The 27,846-nt window shown below is 38.9% G+C and overlaps 1 protein-coding gene across 1 annotated transcript in view; it reads right to left on the bottom strand.

Annotated features, from left to right (window-relative positions):
* Positions 1-1,760: 1,760 nt before the first annotated feature.
* The window catches only part of map2k5 (mitogen-activated protein kinase kinase 5), a 70,760-nt gene continuing 44,674 nt past the window's right edge, over positions 1,761-27,846 (bottom strand). The window contains exons 18-22 of the mRNA XM_034049330.3: positions 24,403-24,429; positions 24,038-24,070; positions 15,791-15,852; positions 14,627-14,672; positions 1,761-3,182 (exon numbers count right to left, since the gene is read on the bottom strand). Coding sequence (XP_033905221.1) covers positions 3,078-3,182; positions 14,627-14,672; positions 15,791-15,852; positions 24,038-24,070; positions 24,403-24,429 — 273 coding nt within the window. The 3' untranslated portion in view covers positions 1,761-3,077. The remainder of the gene's footprint in view (positions 3,183-14,626; positions 14,673-15,790; positions 15,853-24,037; positions 24,071-24,402; positions 24,430-27,846) is intronic.

Here is a 27,846-nt window from a genome sequence, read left to right as displayed (position 1 = left end):
AATAATAATAATAATGGATGTAATTGATACGTTTATGGGACTGTATGCGCACCATATATTAATAATATTCATACCCTTAGTGTGTGCCTATCTATCTATCTATCTATCTCTGTGTCTTGTTTAGGACTACACTGGTAATAGGCTACTGCAAAGACCTGTATAAAAAAAGACAACGTCTGCATTCAGTACCATGAAGCGTTAATGAAAACAAAAAACAACAACAGAAAACATTGTGGGAGTTTCACTTGTTGTGAATAACGATGCCATCCTGTATTTATGGCTTCACATCAATACGCACATATTGGAGAGGTTTCTGTCCGGCGCTCTGCTCACATTAACCTCACAGAAGAACCAAGCCGCGTCGGCCTCTTCCACTAATTATTTTGTTGAACAGTGTAACCCAATCTGTTACTCTCGGTCACTAAATCTGCCTAATTTCTATCAATTGGTGGCGTTGTTTGTTGGTAAGTGGGCTTGCAAAATGAAAACTAGAGGATCAATAGACACGGGTTTATCGATCAAGCAGAGCATCGCCTGGTAGACATTAACAACCCGAGTTGAGTGAAATGAGAGAACAGGAGCAATTAAATCATACTCTATATCTACAGCAGAGTAGGAGACAAATAATATCAGTGATGTGATGTGTTATATATATATATATATATATATACACACACACGCTAAACAAAAGCAGTAGGATCAGTGGACATTTTGTTTACACTTCACAGTGATAACAGATGTTTCTTGCTTGAAAGCGCGTTGTCGCACCTCTGAAGGCAGATTCTTTTTTTATTTAGTGTGACCCTGCCCGGCCATTCGAGTTCTCCAGAACAGTCCAGTCCAGCCCAGGTTCACGCTAACATACAGACCAACATCACGTGATTCTGCTGTGTAGAGCTGAGCTATCAGGCCAAGGTGTGGTTGAAAGCGATTGCTAAAAAGGAAGAGATTAATATCTACTTTTCAAAATGTTTTTTTTTCATACAGTAAAATGAACAGTCATGTGATTATAAAACACATTTCTTTATTGTCCTACAGGGCCAGATAGGTGTCATATTCTTACTGTCCAGCCGGAGACTGGAGATGTCAACTAGGCTGTCAATATGTGTATTGGGAGACTTAAGCAAGTTTTCTATTTGATGTTTTTTTTTTTTTACAAAAAGCCTTTTTCAGATGAACCTATTACACATGGAAGAATCTGCATGGCTTTGTATGTGATACTATGCATTTTATAATGTTTCAGAACAATAGAAATACATATACAGCCCATTTGTTCAGAAGCACAGCGCAGCACAATGAGAGCACCACTCTGGACTGGATGGAACTGCACATGTAATTACTTCATGCATCTCCATTTCTTTCATAGTTTTTACCAGGATCACCATTGAGATCTGCATCTTATTTCAATCAGTTTAATTCAACCCGAAGCCACGCTGCCGTGCTGCTTTATGCTACATCACTATTGAAATGAAGTCTCTCAAAGTCTGTATCTGTAAGATTTAACCTAGAACAGGTTAAACATTACAGAGGCATGGGGGGGGGGACCTGCCCTGAAAACCCTGAAGTCTGTCTCACGTTAGACCAGGACCTTAAGGTAGAAACTGGACTGATTTATTTCTGGTACCGCTATCTGGTGAGTGGTTGTGACACAGGAGCAATTAAGACAAAGTTCAGACTGTAAGCTTCTCGCTTGCAGTCTTTCCACTTCAAACCATGATTAATGCCAAGTCAAGGGCTGGAAAGTGTTAGAGCAAAACGTAACTGAAAAAAAGAGGTTTCTCTTACAGAAGTTGAATACAGAACCCCATGGTAAAATCACAGTGAAGCACCGTTTACATGGCAAGACACTCGACTCACTGTTTTTTCTAAATTAAAATCAGACACCTTTTTTTTCATTTTTTTAATATATATCATTGCACACTTTCATATATATACCGTAATGTTACTTACAGTAAAAGTTACATAGATATCTTTCATACCTGTATCCATTGACACCTTAAAGACAGCACCCTGAAGACCACTTTGAATAAATCATGGTTCTCTTAGAATACATTTGTATGGGGGCTGCTGAAGATGCTACACAATTAAAAGTGGGCTTTCGGTACAAGAAAAGGCTAATCCTTATTGGAGGTCTGCATGAATGACCTCACCTGCTGTAGGATTCTGATGGGAAGATGAACCCATGTGGTACTGTAGCTTCTCTTACACTGTGCAGTGGCGGCTTCCTGCGGTTTACATTGTCTGTGAAATGGTTGTATACTGTAATATTAAGGCAGATATAAGGCTTACACAGTATAATAATCTATTGGTGAACATCAAAGTAGGAGAGGGCCACACTTCATTCACTCTTAATTTTGATTAAAACACAGTTTTCAAAACAAAAACAAAACACAGTGGGGGGGGAAATAGAAGGGTAACATTAAAAAAATATATATCTTAATGTTTTCAGATTTACAGAACATGTTTTGAGGCTGTTTTTAGACTGCTATAGTCATATGAATGATATTCATTGAACAATGTCTTCCAATCAACACACTCTAAACTGCAGTGAGTGCACTTCACACCAATAACATGCCGTCTCCTGTCAGTGCAAAGCGCTGGTAACACCAAGCTGTAGAAGCAGCAAAGGGAGCTGGAGGTGAGGCTCTCTGAATCGGCACACTGCCATGTGTCCTTTGCCTCAGATCTGCCACTGGTGCTGATTCACATTAACAAACACCAGATTCTGCCATCTCAAGGAACATACAGCATACCGAGCAAAATAACATTGTGGAGCAGTCAGAGTACTAAACAGAACTGCCTGCAGTGTAACCTCCTACACTGAGCAGAGAGAGGGGGAGAGAGAAGTCTTCAAACGAGAACTCAAAACGAGAAAACTGAGGTATCAAAGCTGGCAGTAAACGGATGCAGAATGCAGTCCCATTTCCTGATTGTGATCACTGTATATACAACTGTAACGGTGGCGCGGGATGCTCGTTCTGAAAGGCGCTATATGAATCAATTGGCATTGGAGTAATTGGCACCTCTAGCTGGCTAGCATGGTGCAGTTTGCTGTTGCTGTGCCAGCCCGGTGTCTCTCACTGGAGGGCCTGCTGGGACCGCCGCTCCTCCAGCATCCTGCACACCCACATAGACACCACTTCTGCATTCCCGTCGTTGTACAGCAAGATGAACGAGTGGCCCTGGGAGAACAAGAAGCACACTTTCAGAACCTTGGGAAGAGCGGTCAGAAATCTGGGAAGGGAAGGGGAGGGGGAGGCAGGTCTGAACCCTCAATGATTACCGAATGACCCCACTCCATACCCCAGGTTCATTGTCATACAGAATACAATCATCAACAAGCTAGATGTTTCAGGAATACGACCCCAACAAAATAGGTAGGCCTCTTCCCTCTTAAATATGGAGTTTCAGATTCTCATTCTTGACAAAAAGACTCAATTTGTCATTTTCACCATCCTTCAAACACACCGCCTACATGTGATCATACATTACTGTGAAGTGCAATCCATACTGTATAAGACAATAGGTTAAAAAAATAAAATAAATAAAAAAAAATAAAAAAAAACAGTTCAGTAACAGCCAGCACTTGTGGTAACTGTAGCCTGGAGCAATGCTTTCACAAACACACAACGACCTGCTGTACTTAAATATTCTATTATTAATTTGCTTTGTTTTCCAAGGCAATGTTGAAGAAAATGAAACGAACAGGAGCCTGAAATGTGTTTCTGCAAGCTTGAACAGCCTCCTGCCCGTGACCGGGCTCTGGCTGTGACCCGACAAGGAAGCTGCCGTGCTTTTACTGTTGCACAAACAGGCCCTTTCCTTGCATGCATGAGCAGCACACAGTAACTGTTTTTTTTAAACTCTGATTTTCTGCTCAATATAACAGCTTGTGGCTTTGGAAACACGACTATAGTACAGCAGCTCTAATGAAATAATAGCATGACAGCATTATGCAAACAGTATCATTTCCAGGTACTTACCATTACTTTATTTTTTGTTATTTATTAAAAGTATATGATACACGTTTCAGTCAGTTTTTGCATATCTTGCCAAAGGTTATGGATCATATTTTACTTTCAGAATTACTCCTTACAAAAATACATTTGTAGTGTTTTTCCATAAATCATAATAATAAAAAAAAATCACAACACGCTTCCTGTGTTATTGCTATCTATAAACTGCTTGACCTAAAGAAAACAATCAATAAAAACAATTACAAAATAACTGCTTCAGTACATTTTCCTGGAGTCAATCCTTCAGTTTTTTTTACCAATTCTGGAAAACCAGGTATATAACTGAACTAGACATCCAGAATCCTATAAGAACTAAACAAAAAAACTAAGGATTTGACCCGTCTCGTTTTGAACGAATTACAGGCAGGCGCTAATACACCAATTACTATTTATTGTAACAAAGAGCAAACATGCTTACAAGTTCTTTTACAATGGAAAAACAAGCATGTAAAAAATCACAACAGTAATACTGTGACCGTAGTTGTTCTTTCCTGGCGAGTGCCACAGTACGTTGTCCTGCCAAAGGGCACCGCACAGGGCCGGGGGACTGAACCGGTGAGACAGGCGCAGCGTGAGTGTCAGCTAGTCTAACTCTCTGTGTCAACGCTGAAAATGAGACAAACAATGACAAACCAGGCTTTCTAAATGAACTTGTCACTCCTTGTTTTCCTGATAAAGGGGATCTTCTTAAACCTGATTAAAGCTGATTGCGTTTTTTAATAAGGCTCGACTCTGAATAAAAAAAAAAAAGAAAAGAAAATGTGTGACCCCAAGGGCAAAACAACCAAAAATCCAAAATATTTCTATTATCTAAAGGAAGGTTAACTATTTAAAAAAAAAACAAAAAAAACCCTGGTCTGCAATGGGTTTAGCCGTTCTATGATTAAAGCTGGTGTGCTGGGATGGTAGAACATTGAACCCTTTCAGTTACAGCATGCTAAAGTACACACACTTCAAACACTGAGACCCTTCTATTTCTGTACACCTACACATCTATTTTGGTCCACCCATATATAAAGCACACCCAAACCCTTATTGTATTTCTTTATAGAAACGACTTACTGAAAGGAAACCAAACTTCATTTGAAACACAGAACTAACAATAAAGAAAGTTCAGAACAGTTTTTTTGTGTGTGTTATGAAAAGTGTGTTTTTATTGCACAGTAGAATACATGGAGACTTGTGCTGCTGTGTGGAGAGCCCTTGCTCTCAGAAGTGTAATGAACCTAGAGTCCTGAGACATTATACTGTACATTAACCTATCGTTAATGGCACAGCAGGGCTGGGGGCATCGCATGCTCACTGGTCAGGGCTTCATCAGGACAGACGAGCTCCCCGACAACACACCAGCTCCAAACAAATGTGTAAAATAAACACAGACTGTGGGGAGAGGGGAGAGGGAGAGGGGAGAGGGGAGAGGGGAAAGGGGAGGGGGGAGAGTTAGAGGGAGAGGGAATAGGGAAAGAAGAGAGGGAGAGGGGAGAGGCAATAAGGATAGGGGAAAGGGGAGAGGGGAGAGGGAGAGGCTATAAGGATAGGGGAAATGGGAGAGGGAGAGGGGATAAGAATAGGGGAAAGGGGAGAGGGAGAGGGGATAGGGGAGAGTTAGGGGGAGAGGGCCCCTTAGGGTTACAACTCATTTCATTCTCTTAAACATTTTTCCATTTTAATGCAGTGCTTAACTAGTTCAGCAGTAAGTAACTTTGTAAAAAAAAAAAAAAAGACTCTTCTATGGAAATAATCATAATCATACAAAATAAATGGACAGTTAGAGGAAAACCTAGCACTGGAACCAGTGGTCTGTTGTGTGGAGTTGTTTTTCATAGACCAAATTAGAGGTCTGCGGTGTTAAAAGTTTTATTGTATCCTTCACATTATTTTCTTAAAAAAAAAAATAACAATAAATAACATCAATAATAATAATAATAATAATAATAATAACACTACTACTAACAATAACAAGAACAATGATAATAATACAAATAAAAACACAATGTTTAAATTAAATGCTTTTGCAAGCCTGATCATGCAACAGAAATCAATGCCCCTGCAGTCATGACATATAAACCACAGAGCTCATAGTGAAGCTGTGCAATGGCTTTGCAAACCTCTGAGGGCCCTCATCTCTGGCCCTTGAGAGAACAGTTCAAATCCAACCCTAGCTTGTGACCAGACACCCGGTTTATATAGCGGACGGCTCAAAGCATGACCTGCTCATCAGATCTGAATGTTTCTTAGAAGACAGTGAAAGATGTCGGTGTTCCGTTAAGTTGTACATTCCATAATAATAGGTGAAACACAAAAGTGGCTAACACATTTAGTAAACAGCACAAGAACTTAAGTTATTCAATACCATTCTATACACAAAAGACTGGTGGAGAATGGGAGGCGAGAATCCACATTAATCCTCTGGACCCTCGAATGACGAGGTGATCAAGCCTGACAGGCTCAGGTTAATTACTCTAATATACTGGAAGGAGATCTCTAACCCTGCACTGGGTGCAAATATACACAGGCGTTCACAGGGGCACAAATCGCATCAATCACTTCCAACCTCCAGCTTCTTTTGGTGAGCAAGCGAAAGGATGAGATTAATTACTTTAATATCAACCTTAAACTGTCCCTGGCTCAACCCTAACCCTAAGCCTCACCACAATAAAAGTTGTTCTCCAAAGGACAGAACACAAAGTAAATCTCTTGTAAAACTGTTCCTTAGCACCGACCTGACTCCCTGAATTTCAGCCACTTTTCAAAGAGTCTTTGATTTTACATTGACAGTGCATATCTACACCAGTATATTTCTCTGCCAGAGGCAATTGAAAATGTTATATTCCAGAAAAGCAGCACCTCTCCTTAGCCCGTGCATTGAAGGATGATGCACATTATTGTAAATGCTACCTGCGCTGAAAAGGTATTGCAATGGTTTGCATTAATATTGACAGATTAATATTCCTACTTCGAGATGAACGTCTGTAAACTGAAATACTCCACTGCTCTCAACAGAAGTCTGGATGCAGCCATTACGAGAACAACCAGCAATGACAAAAAAGAGATTCTGGCACAACTGGCATACAGAAACACACACAGATTGTGCAGCGCACGCCCTGTTCAGTCTCAATGTTCTGCAGTTAAATACAGACAGAACGGCGTGGTAAACGAAGATGCCAGAATGTCTTTTAAAGATGAAGAGCCTGTTACTGGATAATTCGTTTCTTCAGTGAATGAACAGAACAACCAATCAGACAATTCAATTTATATTTCAAATTCAGCCATTGCCTAAAATAGATTAATACTGTAGCGACCCACAAACCAATCAATACTGCAGCTCTCCTGATTCATGGATGGGAATAAGACTCCTTTTGCATAGCAGCCTCACTCATTCCAGGTTTTACTAGCAGCTTGATTAGCCACAGTGTTTAGGTAACAAGCTCAGGTGTGTCTTATTAAACTCAGTAACGGATAAAACTGCTATGCAATGGGAGTCTTATTTTTAACCATGTGATTCAAAACAATGCGGCCAGGATCATATACAAAGTTTTTTTTTTTTTCTGACTGGAAATGAAAGGCATTTGAATTGTACTTGTGGAAGTGCAATCCCATTCCAGTGTCTATGCACACCTCTCTATAGCAGTAATGGTCAAGATTCCTGCTCTGGACCACGATAGTGCTCACTGGAGAAGCAGAATGCAGTGTGACTAGCCATCGACTGCCTTCCTGAGGAGAAGAAAAGACTGCAGTTTAACACATTCAAAATGCCGACCCACGCTGCTCTTCAAAACCTCCGCTTTCTTCAACGCACCTCCCAAACAAAAATGAATTCCATTACCTTTTATTAACATTAGGTATGAGCTGGAGGAACTAATGAAGGGGAAAAAAAAATATTTAATTCACGTTTACCTTTTCTTTTAAAGAAAAAGAAAACTAATTTAAAATGTTGAATATATTAATCACTGCATTGCATCAAAGTCCTGATGATCACCTGAATGCAATATTAAAATAAAACTCACAACCCAAGGGAAATTTTACCTTATTCTTAATTGTTTTGAGGCTCTGATAGGCTTTTAATCTAAGATTAATTTATGCAATTTTAAATAACTCTACTTATGATTAATAAGCCTGAAAATTAAAAGGAGTCTAAAGCAATTATAACAAGCGGCTGGTCATCACCTCATTAGGCTGCGGAAGGGATACAGCTGTGGAGTGCAAAAGACGTTGATTTCAGGGCTCTTAAAGGGAAGACAAATGCAGCCCCAGAAAACTCAAAGGCAAGTGAGAAAGAGGTCAGTGTAATAAAGTCGGTTTTCGAGATTTGCATACAAATGATCAGATCCCAGTGGTGAGAATGTGTGTGTGTGACAGTGAGGGAGGATATTAAAAGAGAAAAGCTAACCAGATAGCTATGTTCTGGGGCTGCCTTGTAAAACAACACACATATGGAATCTTCATTCTAGACCTACATTCACAGGTCCACCTCCGTTTCGACCTTGGACACGGAAACTTATTGCAAGGGAACCGCTCCCGAGCAGCGATTGCACAGCAGGACCGTCACAGTATCACACAGGCTAGAGAAAAGTAATACAAGTTTATAATGATAATGCACATCGACAAACCATGTGATAGGAACACAATAAGACATCGCTTAGTGTTCCTGACACAAGGACATCATGGGTACAGTATTTAATTTGCATCCGCTCATATTGGATTTCCTCTAATGGCATTTTGCTAAATGCGTCTCTATTCAACGCTTGTGTATCATAAACACCAGGTGGAAAGGCATTCAATAAACAAGCAGTGAAAATTTGCCCCACCAATGAACTCTACAATGTAGCCTGATTGATGGAGAGTTGTACACACAGGTGTCAAATCTGTTAAAGGTTTCTGTAAGCTAATGGTGTGTTTGTTGAATTAAAAAAAATACTGTTTCTTAATTGTTTTTAATTTGATGAACTTTTGATTAATCATTTCCCCCAACATTTCGCTGTTAAAGTGAATTGCATTGGCCCCAATGCTTTCTGACAATGCAGCTAATATTGCAATTTAAATACAAAAAATTACCAGTATAAAGATTACTCATGTAAATAAAAAACTTTTTGTTCTGTTTGTTGAGACCTGCCATTAAATGTAGTTACCAACCCATTTACATTTTTTATATAGATAAATAATGGAAAAACTGTAAAATTATAACAATGTTCTTGCGGCATTAGCTGAAATGATGACGCAGATAATTTAAATGATGATCATTCTTCGCATCGCTTCATACTCTAAAACTCGCCAGGGCATAATGTAAAGGAAAAGCACATCTGACACAATAGCTTGTAAACATGAAGTAGAATGGATATGTGGCAATGTGGCTGTTAAACGGCTCATTCTCACTGCGGAACACCTGTACTGGATCCTGACAGAAGGAATTCTAGCAAACAGCTGTGTTTGAAGCCAACATATCCAAGTGCTTGTATCATCCGGAGACCAAAAGCCACCTCGGGTCACGGCTCAAATAAAGAGGCGTCGGTATATTTTGCACGAGAAGTTCCATAATAATATGAAAATCGCCACCTCAAATGGTTTACGAGATATTTGGAGTTGAAGTAGCATCAGCAGTGGGTTTACAAAACCATATACAGCAGGCTCCCCAAAAAGGGATGCTTAATTCTCAAGCATGAGCCCCTAAGTGAAGCCAGTACAAGAATAATGTTTCACTGTGTACCTGACAATGTTTCGTTCAACTGATCAGGGTGATGTCTTGCACTGAAGTTACTGCTGCATGGTTGTTCAGTGAGGAAAATACCATTGCAGTTTTGTCTGCAACCGGACAAATATTTGCAGCTCAGAGGTTGTGTACAAGTTCCCACATTCTTGTTCACTGTCGCACAACACCTGCTATTAGAAGCACAGATTATTCAACAGTCCTGTGGTCGTAATTAAACAGTGCTGCCAGAATTCCAGCTTCTGAAGGAAAGACAGCATCTTAGAAATGATATTTAATTTAAGTATGAGACAGTAAAGCGTGCTGCTTGCATGCAAAACGAGATTTCCATTCTTGTTGAGGCCAATTTAAACGCAGGGGCCCTTCATACACAATTAGTCACTCACTGTGAATGCAGCATAAAAAGGGGCCCGGCTACCGCTGGAACTGAGTCTACCTACTGTGAAGAGCCGAAATATAAATTAACTAAAATCAGGCTCTATGAAATATTTAGCCTCCCAGTTATCGCAGGGGTCTGCAATGTGTAAACAAGACATACATCGATTCCTCGCTACCCTGGACTCAATCCCTAAAATGGTTCAGGCATCTGTTTCTGTGAAATGTTGTTTACTCTGGCAGACCTGCCTTAATTGCAGTTGTTTATCTCCGGCGTCCCGGGGGCCCTGATCTCCCGATTACTAATACTTAACACTCATTTCACATCTATGGCTACTTTTAATCCTCAACAGGTTTAGGGGGGCTCTTAAAATTATTGAAACCATAGAGGCAGGAGACATGGCCTCTTTGTGAGAGGAACATTTTCTTATCTGCTACCAGCTGGGTCCAATCATCACTGGGGACGGCTACAACAAAGGTGCTAAGAGGCTCTTTCACAATGACTGCGGCTCCACTGGGGATTCACACGATAAAAAGGGAGCTTTGATGGAACAGCTCTGAACAAGCGGTGGTCCAAATAAAGAAAGTAACTGTCATGATCAAATGCTGTCAATCAGTGCAGAATCTTCTGCTAAAAAAACAACATGTGCATCTGAAGCAGACATCTTCATATAACAAAAAAAAAAAGAAAAAAAGAAAGCAGCGGCTCTACCTCATTGGTTTTCTACCGCGTTTATCTCCTCAAATTGCTACTTTTTATTTTAGACACGGTTTCTTTTAATTTGACACACGGTTTGCAGATTCCACACAGTGCTTCCTCTTTCCATTTGTCTGGTGAATCTGGGTCACCCGTTTAAAAAGCTGTGCTCTGAAGGAATTCAGAGAAGAGCTGATTGTAATAAACCTTTAGAAACAGTCAGCCCGTCTTCTCCTGCTCACTATATATAACTGTGATTCAGTCCCATACCGGTGACTACTATCCTACACTAGAACTGAAGTAACCAATTTCTCCAGCACATATAGATTTGTTTCATATTGTTCCTAATTCTGAAAAAAGCACAAAGGGGTAAAAAGTGACGTGTGTGATTTTCCCCACCTCACAGTCTCACAGCGATGTACCAGCTGTTTTATATTGTATATATCCACATACAAATTATCCCTCAATAAATGAACAAATAAATTACTTTTTTTTTTTTTTCATTGGCAGGTGTCAGATCCCTCAGGTCAAAGGTCAGAAGTCAAGCCCATCAGATACCAATATGTATTAACAAGCTATGGGGCGGTCAAGTATTTGACAGTGAAATAACAATTCAAATAGATAACGTTTAAATCATAACGAGTGGCAACACTCCACTTTTCATTAAACTGCAAAAGAAACAAACTGAGATAAGGTTTAAAGCTGGTAATAAAAAATAAAACACCAACGTTTCTATTTAAAGAAGTCAAACCTTAATTAACCGGTGTGGCTGCTTATTTAGGGTGCCACTCTCGTTCCTCTGTAGTGAAAAGAACGGGGCTTTAGTGTCTGTTAATAGCAGGTGACCATTTATTTTAGAGGACTGTCAATTCAGGTACATTCAGAATGCAGAGGAGAGATTATTCTCAGTAAGCTTTCCTGGTTAATATAGTTTTAAATAAACCCCATCTATCACAATCATCGATCACAATGTTTGGGGAAAAAAAAAAAAACGTAAACTGCATTTCTCTTCAGTTCATATTTATCCGAGTATAAAACTGGCACAAAGAGAGTTGTAAAATACAATTTCTTTAAAAGGCTGAGAAACAAAGTTGAAATAAGACACAGAACAGAATTTCTCGAGCGTATTTGCTTCCTGGATTAGTGCACTCAATCCTTAACAAACACGGAATATAAATTTCAGACTGTGACATCACAGCAAGAAGACCATGAAGGGATCCTGGGTAAATGCAATGGAGAATAGAAAGCAGGCATGAAACACTAATTGGTACTACAGTGTATCCATGTTCTTGGTCTATATTAGAGCACTTTCTATCATTACCTAAAAGATTTCTCAATTAGGCTGATATTTTACTGCCATGCATTTAATAAGGAAAGAGACACACTGATAATGATGAACCATGGAAATGTCATGAAGTTCTAATTTATTTAGTTAAAACATCAGAAAATAGACTAGCAGTTAAAAAAAAAAAAAAGGTTAAAAAAATAACAAAGAAATGAAAAAAAAAAAAAGCCAGGTCGGTAAGAACATCATCACCATTAACATAAAGACACAATCTCCGCGCCAGCTTGATTTCAGAATTTCTTTCCTTCTCTGCCACTGAACACCCAGAACAGACAATAACTATTAGTAAACCACACTCCTCTGCAATATCCAGCTGTGCCTGCCGCATTTACATACAGATAGAATGGGTATATGTTTTTAATATGTATGTGAAGAGAGCAGCTTCCACAGGAGTCAAACCCAGCACAACAATGAGGAATTGAATCAGCGTGAGGTAATCAAGTGGCCCAGATAAAGTATTAGCAGCACATTGATCTGAAACAGGGGGTGCTGGTTCTCCGTGACCCAATACTTTCTATGCATAGATTCTATTTAATGGAGGTTAGCCAGGGAAAGCTTCGGGGAAATGCACAGAAACTCCTGTGAAATTGATGATTACGCTCACCGCAAACTGCATCTGCATCCTCTATCTACAGGGCAAAAGAGTCTGTGCAAAACGACTCAATAGTGCCGTTTGTCTGGCAACAAGTTAGCAGCTACACGTACCCAATATACAGCACGAAACACAGAACCTGTCAGTTGTCATTATTATTATTATTATTATTATTATTATTATTATTATTATTAGAATCTCCTTCGGAAGACAACGTTACGATCAATTCTATTTAATATCACTGATCTCGTCAAGAGGTCTTTGTTCAGTCAAGTATTGGGTCACATTATGTATACAGAGTGCGAATAAATAAATCTCATTACGTATGTGGTTTCCTAGACAGCCTATGCCATCTTCAATGTCAGGAATGGCATATTGTTGGTTGCTTCTGGACAGCTATTAGGTTGACACTAGTGCCAAACTCCTTAAATAACTCATGGAAAATGAGTCGCTTGGGAAGTATTTAGCTGTTCTTATATCAGGTAACTCCTTCCTAGACACCCTTGGTCTTGATGAAGAAACAAGCACTTAACAGAAGGATGGCTTCTTTACACCCTGTCATAAGCACTTACACCTCGGCTTTCAGTGACAGGAACGTCGCTGGCACACGCCGAACGCAGCGGCAGACTCCTCTTCTGCAGAACAGCAGCCGGGATAACAGCTTTTACCAGTTATTTCAGCTCAGTTAAGGTAGGCTATTACAACTGAAGGGAATAACAGTGTATAACAACATCCTTAAAATGACCTTATTACTATTAGGACAATTCATGCCTTGTTACAAAGTGAGAATGTTTCTTAGGATGCATAGTTATAACCTTGTATTGATTGGTTTTATTGACAATAACACCTCTATATAACCATACCTCTATTTGTTTGATACTGAACCAACACTTCAAACTTTTGAATGATGCAAGGCAGATGGTAAAACTTGCATACAACAGCGTTCCAGCTTACATACTGGCATATAGCTGCATTGTGGAGACTTTTTCTTCAAACGTAGCTGGCTTTACTGTAGATGAAGCAATGCCACCACCTCACAAAAGTGAATTGTAATTGTGTTTTGCCCCCTAATTCAGTGACGGCTTTCAGAGCTTGATCACAGTCAGCAGGATGAAATGGCACCAGGAGGAGTGTGGCATAATCATGATTTACTAATTCTAGCAGTGTCCTGGGTTACTTCTAACAGCTTGTTCATTGTCAACTCAACAAGCTGCACTAAATAAATGACCTATTGGGGATTGTTTGCAAGCATCTCTCTCTTCCACTTGCTGCTCGGATAAAAACTGTCATTTATTATCCAAAGAAAAGGCTGCTTTCCAACCCTGGAGAGACTGAAAATCTGCTGATGCCGTATCTTCACATTTCACAATCCCCCCTAAACAATAGAGGAGGCAGCCTTCAATATCCTGAGTAGCATGATATTTAACAGCGTAGACACTCCAAAGGGTAAACACGGTGTTGCAGCCGTGCCACCTCGAAGCCTGATCAGCTCGGATCACAGATCTGGTTAGAACGTGGATGAGCGGGGCTCCAAAAGAAAATAAACCTCTGAGACAAACGTTTCGCCTTTCGGAGTCTTTTTTATTGTCTGTAGTGTCGTATAAACTGCTGACCTCTTGCCGCACACCTTTTCACAATCTCTCAAGGCCAATAGGTGTTTTCTGCTAGGCTGATTAGTTAGAAGTACTAAAAAACAAGACGCTAGTGAAATTATTTGACAAATGGTTTAGAGAAAAAGGGTTTACCAGTAAGGACACCGAGACAATTCTAGTCGAGACGTTTGTCAAAATATTGACTTCAGCATTTTTTAATTTGTTTTTAGGTACTGCGAGGTATAGTGAGGTCATGGAAAAACCCCAATGTGGGTGATGGTTGCTAGAAACATTCAGGAACTCACCATGAGGTCTTCAGGAGCTGGTCTCTCCTTAGGCAGCTTCCTCATGCTATAAAGATACAGACAAGCACAGGAGATACAGACATATAGATATTATTATTTTTTTTTTTAGCAGTCACCCCCTTCCCCAAGCTCAAGAACTGTCAGTATTTCTATCAAGTGTTTTTTTTTTTTTTAAATAGTCAGAATATAAAATACCTGAAACTTTTTTTAAAGAGATCACCTGTTGAGTTTGATAAAAGCAATGCCCAGAACCACTAGTGACCAAGAAGCACAGTTAGAAACCATTAAATATTGCAAAGGACAATTTGTTCCCAGTATAAGCAAACATATCCACCTCTGGAATAATGCACCCATTAGCAACCAATTGAAGCTGTCTAAAGACTGGTTAGGTAACAGTCTTAATCTGCCATTCCAAAGTAGCTGGCACTCCCCAGAGATTGCAAGGCTATTACCTGCCATCATTTACATTTCAACCTGACATCTGTGAAAATATAACATTCAGAAACCTCTCCCCACACCTCACCCTTGCAAACTGTTACATGACATCCTAGTCAATTACAACAGAGGACCCACAGACTGAATTTCAATGTAACCTTTCTACCCTTCTTAAAAACACTGCAATGTGAAACTGCAGAACCTTTGCTAAATTATAATTTAGGCATTGTCTAACAACATTACAAGGGTGATCAGTGATATTAAGGTTCTAATAGTGTACATAGTTTTTAGGGCCATTGTCCACAGTTTAATTATTTATGCTTAATAGCTATTGAAATGACCCTGGCTACTGTAGCTACAATTACAGTGCACTCTCGGGGGAGCCTTTGTCAATTAATCATTTACAGGATTTAAGAGGTAGTTTTTAAAAAGGTTATGATGGCTTACAATACTCATGGAAACAATGGCTGCCGTGCCTGTCTGCGATCTCAGAGCACACGCCAGCCTGCCGATTGCTATTAGCTGTGCGCGACCTTATTGTGTAAATAAGGTTGCTGGAATTTAAACAACAGTTTCCTAAGCTTTCCTTCCCCCATCTGCCCAAGGCCCCCAAGTCCCTCCCCGTCTCAGAAAGGATGCAGGGAGAGCCATGAGGTCTGCCAGAGTCACAGAGTTAATGGAATGTATCATTTACACGGAGGGCATGGCATGTTTGCAGTCTGAGCTTACCACTGAGTGATGAAGTGTACAAACGGCTCTGAGAACTCCCCGACCGGAAGAACTGGAGGGTCCTGGGAATGGAGGGAGAAGAAAAAAAAAAGACAATTTATATACAGGAGCACCATCATGGAAAATGAACGAGAAATAAATATAAAAACGGGGGTGTGGGATATATAAACACACGAAGGAATAAATAACGTAGCACCAGAAAGAGAACGTCTAGCTTAGTTATAAATGGGAATGAGTGCGGAGAAGCGGGATGATTTGAGGCCAAGGAAACCGTGGTGTCAGACAATGATAGACAATGAAGGAAATGTTGATGGGATGTGAACAAGGACAATGATAGCCACAGGGAGGGAAGAGGGTAAATGAGAAATTGATGATTATTTAAATTACAGGCAAACTGTACTGTAATTAACAATGGGAGAGTCTATATGAGGTAATGCAAGACTAATTATGTATCTTAAAAAAAAAGAAGAAAAGAAACATAAAAGCCTTAAAACAAAGACAAAAAAAATCCTTGACTATTAAAAGAATAGTACTAGTGAGTACTAGTAAAACAAACACCGCTTTTGTGATTCCGTGAGAATGAACAGGAAATTTCAGACAGCAATGCACAGGCAGAGGCGAGTAGTGCTGTAGTGTGTAGTGTAGCGCTGTAGTGTGCAGCCTTGCTCAAGATACAACGCAGGCTACACCTTTCAAATCAAGCAGAACTGGTCTCGTGCAATCCACAGATCACAGGGTTGCTTACAAATAGCATGTAGCAACATTACCATGGAAGCATCAAGGCAATGATGCACTTAGATATCCCCATCTTGCCACTCATCCAAATACTTGGAGACACTCATGGTCGAATTCATACAGCATTTGCCTGCCAGTAAATGCATTAAAGTCCTATGCATTTATCAGTTTATGAATATGACCCTTAGTATTCTGTGTTGGTTGGCTCCTGGGAGAAAGAGAAACTACACAGATTTTTACAATGCATTTTAAATGTTATATTATAGGCTATATATATATATATATATATATATATATATATATATATATATATATATATATATATATATATATAGGGAAGTCAAATTTCTTCAATACAAAATTAAGTGGTTGTTTCTTTTCTTACAGAAGTGAATCCAGAAAAGTATCTTTTAAGAAAGAAAATATCTCACTGAGAACCAATTAGGCCACCCTCTTGGAGAGACATTTTGCTGTAAAGCAAAGAAAGTAGGAGGAATGTGTTTTTATCTCCCTCTGAAAGGATTCACAAGATTGTACACAATGCAATGAAATTAAAGCATACAGTACTTTAACAGTCATCTCATTAAATTTACAACTGAAACTGATCAAAAACAGCAGCAAAAAAAAAAAAAAAAGAAAGACAGGAGCAAGAAAGCAAATGAGTGACTCCTCCTCAATCCATTCTCACCGCTATTAAAAATACCTTTCGGCTGCTTTTTCTCCCTGACATTCCCTCTCAAAGTACCTTGCAAAGTATGATACATGCACCTATTTAAATTAACAAAGGAATGACTTATTTTAATCTCACTGTGCTTTGGAGTGCTTCGGCCGCTCGGATGAGCAATATATCATTACATACAACCCTTCAGTGCTGCGGGCTACAAACTCAGTGCGCGCCGCATTTGGAGGGAGCCAAACAATTTCCCCGGCACACAACTGTGTCGAATGCATGCATGTATTCATTATGGCAAGGGGAGGAGAAGGGGGGGGGGGGTTTGAAGCTTTGATGTACTGAAAAAAACAAGATGATAAAAGCCCTTCGCCAATATGCAGAGCCCATCACTATCAATGGTGGCACACAGATACAATCACAGAGCCATCTCAATGTGATTAGTAAATATACATGTAATTGCCAAGGCCAATTATCAGAAAAATGAGATCTGTAATTACACAGGAGAGAATTAAGCAGTGCTCCTATTAGTGCTTTACTGTTTTCTATTCAACAACTGGAAGCTGCACCAACAAGTACAATTCAATCAAACAACTGGAGAGCAAATGATAGGAGGGGGAATGAACAAAGGTTAGGTTTTCTAAAACAGCAATTATTTTCTTTTCATATTTCTTTTTGTGAAAGTCTTTCATATCCCGAACGGATGGATGCAGCCACGTCTCTGCCGGGAGCCGAGGAGTATGAAGTGGAGGCAACGTTTCGTGTCTCGGCAAAGGATAAAAGAGAAACCCATCCATGCTTAAACCAGTTTTCTTAAGAGCCGTACATTTTACATTAAAGTATTTATTCTAATATTTACTCCAAAGGACTCTTGCACGACACGTGCTTTCATTTAAAGAGGTGCACAGCTGCATTTATTATATTTCTGCAATATTGTGGGTTTTTTTTTAGCAGAGATACACTTGCAGGTTGCATTAGTGACATGCTAATGCTTTATGAATGCAAGATGAATGTGGAACCCCAATACATGGGTTGAAAGGGGGAGCGCGTCTTGATGAAGCACGTATCTCTCAAGCAGGTGGCTTGACCAGTGCTGGGGAATGATGTCCGCAGCTCCTTTCTCATATTGTCGTTAGGAAGGGAGGACAGGGACTGTACGAGTAAACAAATAAATAAGAACATATCTGACAGTGTAAGGGGAGCGGAAGGGGTCTTTTGCTTTATACAGCTATTCACAAATTCTTCATGTCATAACCAGTCTGACTTTCCCAGGGCATTCCTTAATTACCCTTAAAATCAAATGGAACTCACTGCAACAATGTGACGGATTTGTGTTCTACCAACTACTGCTGTCTCTGGATAATCTGTCCCATACCTAAGGGTTTGGGAGATGAATAGGTTCTGATATATCAGGAGAACTTCTGAAACAGACTCTAGGATCACCTCCTGCACCTGCCCAAACTACAGAAAACTAGAAAGCGGACTAAAACACAATCGAGCAACACAAATAGACAAGCAAAATGTAATTTAACACAATGACATGGGAACCATTCCCCCCCCCCAATACTTTAGTTACACAAAGATAATTGAAATATATGCATGTTTAAAAAAAAATAATAAAAAAAAAATAATGGCACAGCAGTTTAATTATTATTATTATTATTTATTTCTTAGCAGACGCCCTTATCCAGGGTGACTTACAATTGTGGCAAGATATCACATTATTTTTTACATACAATTACCCATTTATACAGTTGGGTTTTTACTGGAGCAATCTAGGTAAAGTACCTTGCTCTTGATATCTTACTGTTATGCATTTCTTTAAACATTTTGTTCGTATTTAACTATTAAACCTTTGCTGCTACTAGACAATTTAATATTAGGAATGAAAAAACCTGACATTATTTTTAATATACAAGGTTTGGAACAAAATGTACAGAAAGTGTGTTTTAGCTCTATCCAGATGTGATGGTATTTGCACTGCGCCCTCAATATTAGGTGATATGGCCATGGATCCTATATTCCCTGTATAGTCATTTCACTGGCACTTGCATTCTTTATAGAAGATGGAACACACATAGCATGGCCCCTTAACCAGGTACCCTGACTACAGCTTTATAAAGGGGGCTGCACTCTGTATACTCTCCAATCTCTAACATCAACCCCAGTGCATTGCAAGCCCCTTATACTGTTAATATATGTCTCTCTTCACAGCACTGAAGTTTTAAATCTACTGCATTCCTATTAACTACTTGGTCAGCTTAAATCTTAGTGGCAACTAAACTGAACACATGCAGCCAGGGTACAAAGAAGGGCAATGAAAAAAAAAAATAGTTTGAGTGATGCCTTTGCCTGGTGAGTAATGAACAGTTCAGGGAGGTCAACCCATTACAACTGAAACCGTTTAATTATTAATTACGCACAATCTAGGAGCGAAAGGACAAGTTCAGTATGTTTAATGTGTGGCAACTCCGACTGGACCCTCTCCTGGCATTCTGTTATTAGCACGTGTCAGCTAGGTGCTCAGGCAGAAAGTAGAAGGCACCGCACTTGCATACGAGACTGTAAGCCGCTGCAAATTGCAGTTACTGTTTTATTTAGCAAATGGTGGAACATGCATCTGTTCTAATAATTGTGATAGTGAAAGTGTGACGATTCTTATCCAGACTGCATTAGGCAGCTATACTGGAGCACTGCTGAAGCTCTTGAAGCTGGAAGACTACATAATAATATAAAGGCATTACTTTAACTTTGAAAATCCATGTATTATTTATTCAACATAATGAGTGACCCCTCTGTTTCAGCAGGTCACAATCTGTCAGGCTGGGACTCTGCTCTCACTCTGAAAGTCTCTTCTGATTTCAGTCACATGCACACAACAGGGATCCCTGTTCTTGATGACAGGGTTAGGGTGGGGGGCCTGTTAGGAGGAGGTGGGGGGTAGTAGATGAAGTATGGGCTCAGGGGTTAATGGGTTGTTTGTTTTAATATAGAGACAGTATAGAATTTCATAACTCATTTAGTGAATAACGTAACTTTTTAAAATGGTTGTGTCTTTTAAATCTTACAGGTAAACAATATAGTAAGTTATAAATGCTGATGACGGTTGCAGGGAACACACAGCTGCTAAACTATGCTCTACCAGTAGAGGGGGCTGTTAAAGACTTCTACCAGTCTCTCCGACAGAGCAATACTACCTGAGCCTAATTTGGGTTTGCGCTTCCAAAGCTGTGATCAGAAAGCGTTTAGATTCTATTAAAACTCCCATTCCGCACTGGGCTTCAGAATCTCCCACGTGGTCAGCCAGTGTTCAGATTTACAGGGTAATCAATTATAACCTGTCAGCTCACTTATGTTTGAAAGGAAAAAGAAAAAGATATGCCTTTATAAATAAACTGTACAGACATTAGAACACATTGGTCAACTCTGCAATGTGGAATAGCGACTCTGCTTGTCAGTCTATATAGACTATATATGTGCCAACGTAGCTGGTACTAATTGTTATAACAGTATACTACACAAATACACATGTCATTACATTGTAATTACAAAATGTGACATTGCAATGACAAATGATGTAATTAAATAGTAAATACATGTGTATTCAATTACATTACAATGAACGCTACTGAAAGGAAAGTGCTACAGCTCTTCCTCACCCCTCTCAATGTTTTACGATATCTGGAAGAATCCCAATATTGGGATGTTTTCTCTGTTGCTAAATCTAACTGGCTGTCGTTTTCTTTTACCATGTTTGTTTTCTTCCTGGTTCCTTAGAAAGCATGTGATACTGTGACCTTTGAACTCTGCTGACCAGTATGCATCCAAATACTGTTCCCAAGTTAAATTAAACAAATTAATATAAATGCCCAGATTTCTTTTTTTTAAAAAAATAAATAAATAAACACCAGATGATAATAACAAAAAAAAATGTTTCTACTGTAACCACTTCAAAGAAGTTCAAAAGAACAGGGAAATTTGCACTTAGATAAGAGTGACCTACATTACACAGATATCTTTTGTTTCTAATGTGACCTTGCTCTAAAACAAGTCCAGAGTGAAAATGCCTTATTTAAAAAGCAATGTGTACTTTGTGTCAGATCGAAATAGTCCTGCTCTTCATCTCTTTCACAACCCTGTGAACTCTAATGCAGTGAAGTAAGAATGTCTACGTGTTTTAGAGAAATCAAGAGAACTTTACAAAGGAACCTCAAGTCTCTTTCTTCCGAAGTGTCTGAAAATGTTCAAGTGTTATTTCATTTTGTTCTCAAGCAACAACTACAGCAAGGAAGTGTCTAAAGATGCATCATTTATCAGAAAGGTTGGGAAAGAAAATGTTATTCACTGCAAAGTAAATGACTGTGTGATTTAATTTTTTTTTTTTTTTTTTGTTAAAACAAAACGACAGCCGTGTTCTATGCTGCTGTTCTGGGGTCTCGATGGTCTCTTGTCAATTATAAGCTAAGGGAGCACAGCGGTGCTTCTGTCTATATCACCAAAATAGCTCAGGCACTGTAGCACAATAGCAGCAGTGGTGCCGCCTCTTCAAACGAAAGGGACTAGGCTTTATAAAAAAAAACAACAACTTTAAAATCAGTCACTGTATCTCCATTCCTGTTCACCCCGAAAGCTGTTTTATTGCTTTTTCATAAAAAAAACTGTTGCAAATAATCAAGCATGACCATTGACATCATCTAGATTGAGTTTTAGCAGCCATTAAATGAGCCGGGCCTCGTGGGAAGCCTGCTGCTCAGGTTGGTCTAAAGGTAATTATTCAGCTCCTGTCGGCCGAGGCCTCTACCTCGTTCCTATATGCTGCCTGCATTGCACACACAAGAGAGGTCAGTATACAGTTCAATAGGAGCCATGTCGGGTGGCTTAAAGGTTGTGAACAAAAAACGCAGCGCAACAGAAAGTGGTGAAGATATTGTACTGTAAATCTGATTTTGTTTTTTACATGTTTGAGATGAGAAGATATGGGTTAGTGAAACATCACCCCCCATGACAAATGTACATCAGCTGTTTAGGTTACAGGGATGCACAGCGCCAGACTGCACTGCTGATTTCAATGCACAGCGCCAGACTGCACTGCTGATTTCAATGCACAGCACCAGACTGCACTGCTGATTTCAATGCACAGCACCAGACTGCACTGCTGCTTTCAATGCACAGCGCCAGACTGCACTGCTGATTTCAATGCACAGCACCAGACTGCACTGCTGATTTCAATGCACAGCACCAGACTGCACTGCTGCTTTCAATGCACAGCACCAGACTGCACTGCTGATTTCAATGTACAGCGCCAGACTGCACTGCTGATTTCAATGCACAGCACCAGACAGCACCGCTGATTTCAATGCACAGCGCCAGACCACACCGCTGTCAGCTGTCAACGTCAGCAATGTGCATATCAAGTACAGATATCTGGGAAAAGACAGATATGGAAGTGCCAGAGACAGGTGGGTTTTGTAATTATAGCAGCATGGAAAGCGTCTGAGTCTGCCACCCTCATATCACAGCTCTGCATGTCCAATCTATTCTAGGAGTGTGTACAGGGGCGGGTTTGTCAGACGCACGTCTTCATACAATCGTGTCTCGCTGCCACTCAGGTAGCGTTACTCTGTCTGCAATACGATTCAGAACTCACAAGAGGGAATCGAACCCGTGAAGCTCATACTACTCACTGATTGATACATTTAAAAACAAAATGAGAAAAACTGAAGTTTAACTTACTCAACTCTTAAATCCATTCTTAACTTTTAAGAGAGCGCTCAAATCATAAAGATATTCAATGAAACGAAAAAAAAAAGTAAGATCTAAAATAAAACTCTTTTTTACGAGAAGTCTTTGAAAATGTCCTCATGCAGAAGTAGGGCTGAATATTTGGCACACAGTAGAATAATAATTTTAAGAGTATAAAGCTAGCATGAAACAACTGGGTTGCAGGACGCAGCAGATACATTACCATTCTAAGTAGTGTTGTTGCTATAATGTTAACACTGTGTACATTTTTTCCCCCTCAGAAGATTTCATTTGAATTTGCTTCCAAATAGTGCCTGTATATATTTCTTGTTAAAACATTGGTCCAGTTATATACAGTAGTGTGCAAATGTATTAGAACACCTCAAGACTTGTCATTTATATCCTTTATATACCTACCTGCATGAAAACCTCAGGGTGTGAGAATTTCAGTTTGCAGTCAGTAATCTGGGATGTAGAAACAATAGGCACTCGTGTGAAAATGTTAGACCACTTTGTGCTTTAATTAGGCAAAACAACTTCTAAAAAGTCTTTTATAATTTACCATTTGTGGCAATGTGTTACTTTTCTCTTACTATTTTTTAATTAACTGCATGTGTGGCCTACTAAAGCTATCAAATAAATTAGGCAATCACTAATTTGCCTATTGTGACAATTTCATATGCACAACAAATCAAAACAAGAGAAGCGATGGGGTGTTGTAATAAATGTGCACAATACTGTATAAAGCTGTTTTTTTTTTTTTTTTTTAATACCGAATAACTATAATGCACATTACCACCCAATTACATCATGAAAACAATGTGTTCACTGGCCCTCTCATTTTCTATTTACGACATCTCCTGGGGACCCCAGTGGGTCTCCCTGTTTTTCCCCCCCATCCAGAGCTGGGCTGCGCCTGGCAGGGCAGGTCTCTGCTTTGTTCAAGGCCTGTCTCCATTCTGTTTAAATGGCTCAGGGCTGTGGAAGGCAACATGTTTCAAGCATGCAGGGTACTGTGCTTCATTAGGAAACAAAATATAAGCTTTCCACACCATTAGGAATGACTTTAGAGAGAGAAAGCACATAAGACGAAGACTCACCTCATCAACAATGCACTGCAATAACTGAAGAGGCTTGAACGGCAGCAAGAGAGAGGAGAGAAAAAAAACAACAGTATTAGCCTGTATGCAGTATCTTTACAGTAGAGTGGAAAGAAAAATCATTAATGCAATAAAATGTAGCGAGATTAATCAAAAGCATCAAACTCTTAGAAAAACATTGGCGCTGTGGATGTTCCATTATTTCTAATGGTGCCTAATCTAATAGTGGCAGTTAAAGTCTTGTTTTTTTGTGCGAAATGTAATTTGCCAGGTTTAAAGTAACCCACCCAAGCGTGCAGAGGAAGCAGCCAGCAGGAACGCGGAAAGTGGTTTTTTGTTTTTTTTCTCAAACTCATAAAGCTTACCATTAAAGATCCCTGGTTTTTCTGAATCTGAAAAAAAGGTAATATGTAATTAGCATGTCATAATCAAAATGACTCACTTGGACACATTATGATCACTGAGAGAAAATTATTGCATTGCTGGTGGCAATTTCTGGGCATGTGTTAACACCATTTACATAATGAAAATACACAAATGTTAATAGCTTGCTTCTCATTTATAGGCGAAAGTCAGCAGAATGCTAATTTTGCAGAATTCTTTACTACCCTCCAGGTTGTATAAAAAAGGGGAGATGAAAAAATATATATATAATCCATTTCAAAATGCTGTTTATGACTTGGATATGAATAACACTGTCATATTGCTGCTAAATTCGACGCTACGCTCACTGTGTTAAAAAACTACTGTGGTTTAAATTAAAATCCCATTAATTTAAATTTGGAATTAAATCATACTTAGGAATTAGCATATTGGACCCCTGCCAAACACTGCTTATGATCTTTTCCTTTACAGGAAATGTGTAATTATGTAGTGTCAATGACATATTCATGTGCTTCCAAAAAGAAAAGGAAAAGAAACACACAATTAAGCTTGACACTTACAATCAGAAAACAAAGTTAGAGAGAAGACTTCTCACTGTAATTTGTTTACGACTGGGTCATGTCTTATCAGAAATGTGCGAATGTGTTAATTACTCCATTAAAGAGAGCTGAACAAGTTAAAATACATCAGTCATACTGTATACTACGAACCCATCTAAAATATTTTTGTATTATGATTGCTAAACGTATTCTAGCAGTAACGAGTAACAAGGCTATTTGAACCTATAAATAATACCCCATTTCTGTTGTGTATAGCTCTTAAGAGATTGAGGGACTCATTTCAGAGTAGATTGTAACTGGCATTAACAGTACATCTCAGATTGAAGTGAAGTCAGACAATGGTAAAGATCAGTAAAGTGCAATCACTGATTAGAGCTGTGCAATCTCTTTTACAAGAGGCTCCCAGAGAGGCTGCAAGCTACACAGTCACTAAGTTCAACAATCAGACGTCACAAGAAGCACACAATACAATACACAGGACTGCAGCTTTAATGTTTGTTTTGTGACTGAGAAAGAATTCTCACATCTGGCGTAGTACTTAGCATTACTTAGCCCCATACAGTGCTCTAATGCAAGTGGGTGAGGGTGCATTAAGCCTTGTGTGAAATAACAAGGATCATAATAGGATGAATGCAATTCAAAGAAAAAAGAAAGACTGAAAGATCAGTACTGAATATGAGTTTTTATTTTATTTTGTGGGTGTATTTGATGTATATATATATATATATATATATATATATATATATATATATATATATATATATATATTTTCTTTTTCAATTACAGTACAAGCATATGCATGTTTTCAGTTTCCTTTGAAAGCTTTTGTGAAGAGTCTTGCTTTTTAAAATAATGTTTTCTCAATGTTTATATTCTATCCCTATCTTTAATAACATGCACATGCTTGTTTTCAATGGGGTCAGGAGGCTTTTATGAAGAGTCAACACATTATTATTTTTGTTGCTTCTTGCTTTTACATAATCAAGTGTTATCAATGCATCCCTTATTGTTGGTTATTATCAGTCCGATAACATTCGATAGGGAAACTGGTCGAACCTCTGCAAGATAAAGACTTCTCGTCAAAACTGTGCTTGTTTGTTGGTTTCTGTATAGCATTTCTATAGTACTATATGTAGATATTCTTTCACACTGCTGTTCTGACTTGTGGAAAAGATGGAGAGGGAATTCCTGGATTTACAGGTCAGAGGTCAGGATTAACCTGCGACTCGGCAGTCTTGGTCAGACGACAGCAGTGGTGTGTGAACAGGGGACTCTCAAGAGCAAAAAAAAAAAATATTTTATAAAATAACTGTATATCTATACAAAAAAAGAAAAATATTTAATTACATGGCAAGTTTCAAAATAGATAATTTTAGGTTCCCTGTTGGCTACAGGATGTGTTGTGATGAAGTCTGTATTCAGGCTACACAAAACACACTGACTCAGTTTCTCTGTGCCCCCCCCCACCCCCCCATTTCAATCAGGTAATCTTAAGAGCATGATGGTGCAGAATAATGAATGGTCCTGCCTGATTCGCTTGGATTTCACAATCCAGCACTGTAGTAATTGATTCATGTTCTCAATTAAATAAAGCCCCGCTCTCTTATTTCTATAAATACCAAGAGACCCCCCTCGCTGATATATAATCTATTTTCTCTGAATCAGATATATTGTCTGTGAGGTTGCACTCTGTTTTTCTATTTACTCATTAAGACAGATGCAATACAATCATGTTAGTAATTGTACATTTTCCAGGGTGTGAGAAACGGTGCTAAGGATAATTAACTTACTACACTCAACGTATTCAGATCGCAATTGTTTTTATACATTTTGTTCTTCTGATTTTTTATTTTTTTGTGAAGACAGATTTTTTTTTTTTACACAGATTTCTTCATTGAGTTCTTAAATGATATACATATAATAATTTTCCCAAGTAGCGGACTGATTCTAAAACGTCGTATCTATAGAGTCCCACTGATTCAGCATCAAGAGCACGGCTTGGTAACCCTTTACATGAGCTTATTTACCAGTCTCACTCAATAGGTAACAAACAAACCCATAGCTTTAAATCACCCCTATGAAATGTGGAAGTGCTCAAAAGACACTCAGGGAGGGGAGTCAAGTTTCAGATTCCCTTCAAAATAAATGTGTTAAGCACACCAAACCGGTGTCCTAGATCTGTTAATTAATGAGATGACCTGCTTTATTAGCGTAATTGGGACATTTCGTTTTTTTTGTACTTTAAAGATCTGAAGCATGGATTTGAAACTGGTGTACAATGTAAAAGTAATTTAAGACACAGGTTTCCATTTCTAATAATAATAAACAAAATCACTCAAAAGCAACATCCTACAAAAATACCTATATATATATATATATACATATATATATATATATATACACATATATATATATACATATATAGACCAAGCAATAACTAAATAGTGAAGCTGCTTCAATAGCTTGATCTTGCATTTACAAAATAAAAAAAGATAATAAAAAAGTCAATTATAATTTCATTGCTTTTAGTCCTTTTAAATCTGCTATGTTGTGATAGGGATGACTTTACAATGCTGACAGATGTCACACCAGTGGAATATATTGGGCAATTTGTAATTCTGTAATTCTGTCTAACCCACAGACCTGCAGGACCTGTAGACACTACTTGTCAATCAAGCCAAAAACCATCTGCCATTGGAACAACAGGGAGGACCAAGCAAACCCCCCTCCTCTCCCCATGTATGTCCCAAGTGCCGCCAGTAACTAAGGGTTTATGAGCAAAGCCCCACAGCTTTAACTAAAACTGACAATAACATTTTAAAGAGTGTGAAACTCTCATTTCCGAGCAAGTGTCTCTCTGGTGTC

This window comes from Acipenser ruthenus, chromosome 24 (assembly GCF_902713425.1).
Source record: "Acipenser ruthenus chromosome 24, fAciRut3.2 maternal haplotype, whole genome shotgun sequence".
Taxonomy (NCBI): Eukaryota; Metazoa; Chordata; class Actinopteri; order Acipenseriformes; family Acipenseridae; genus Acipenser; species Acipenser ruthenus.
This window is presented reverse-complemented; position numbering and strand designations above follow the sequence as displayed.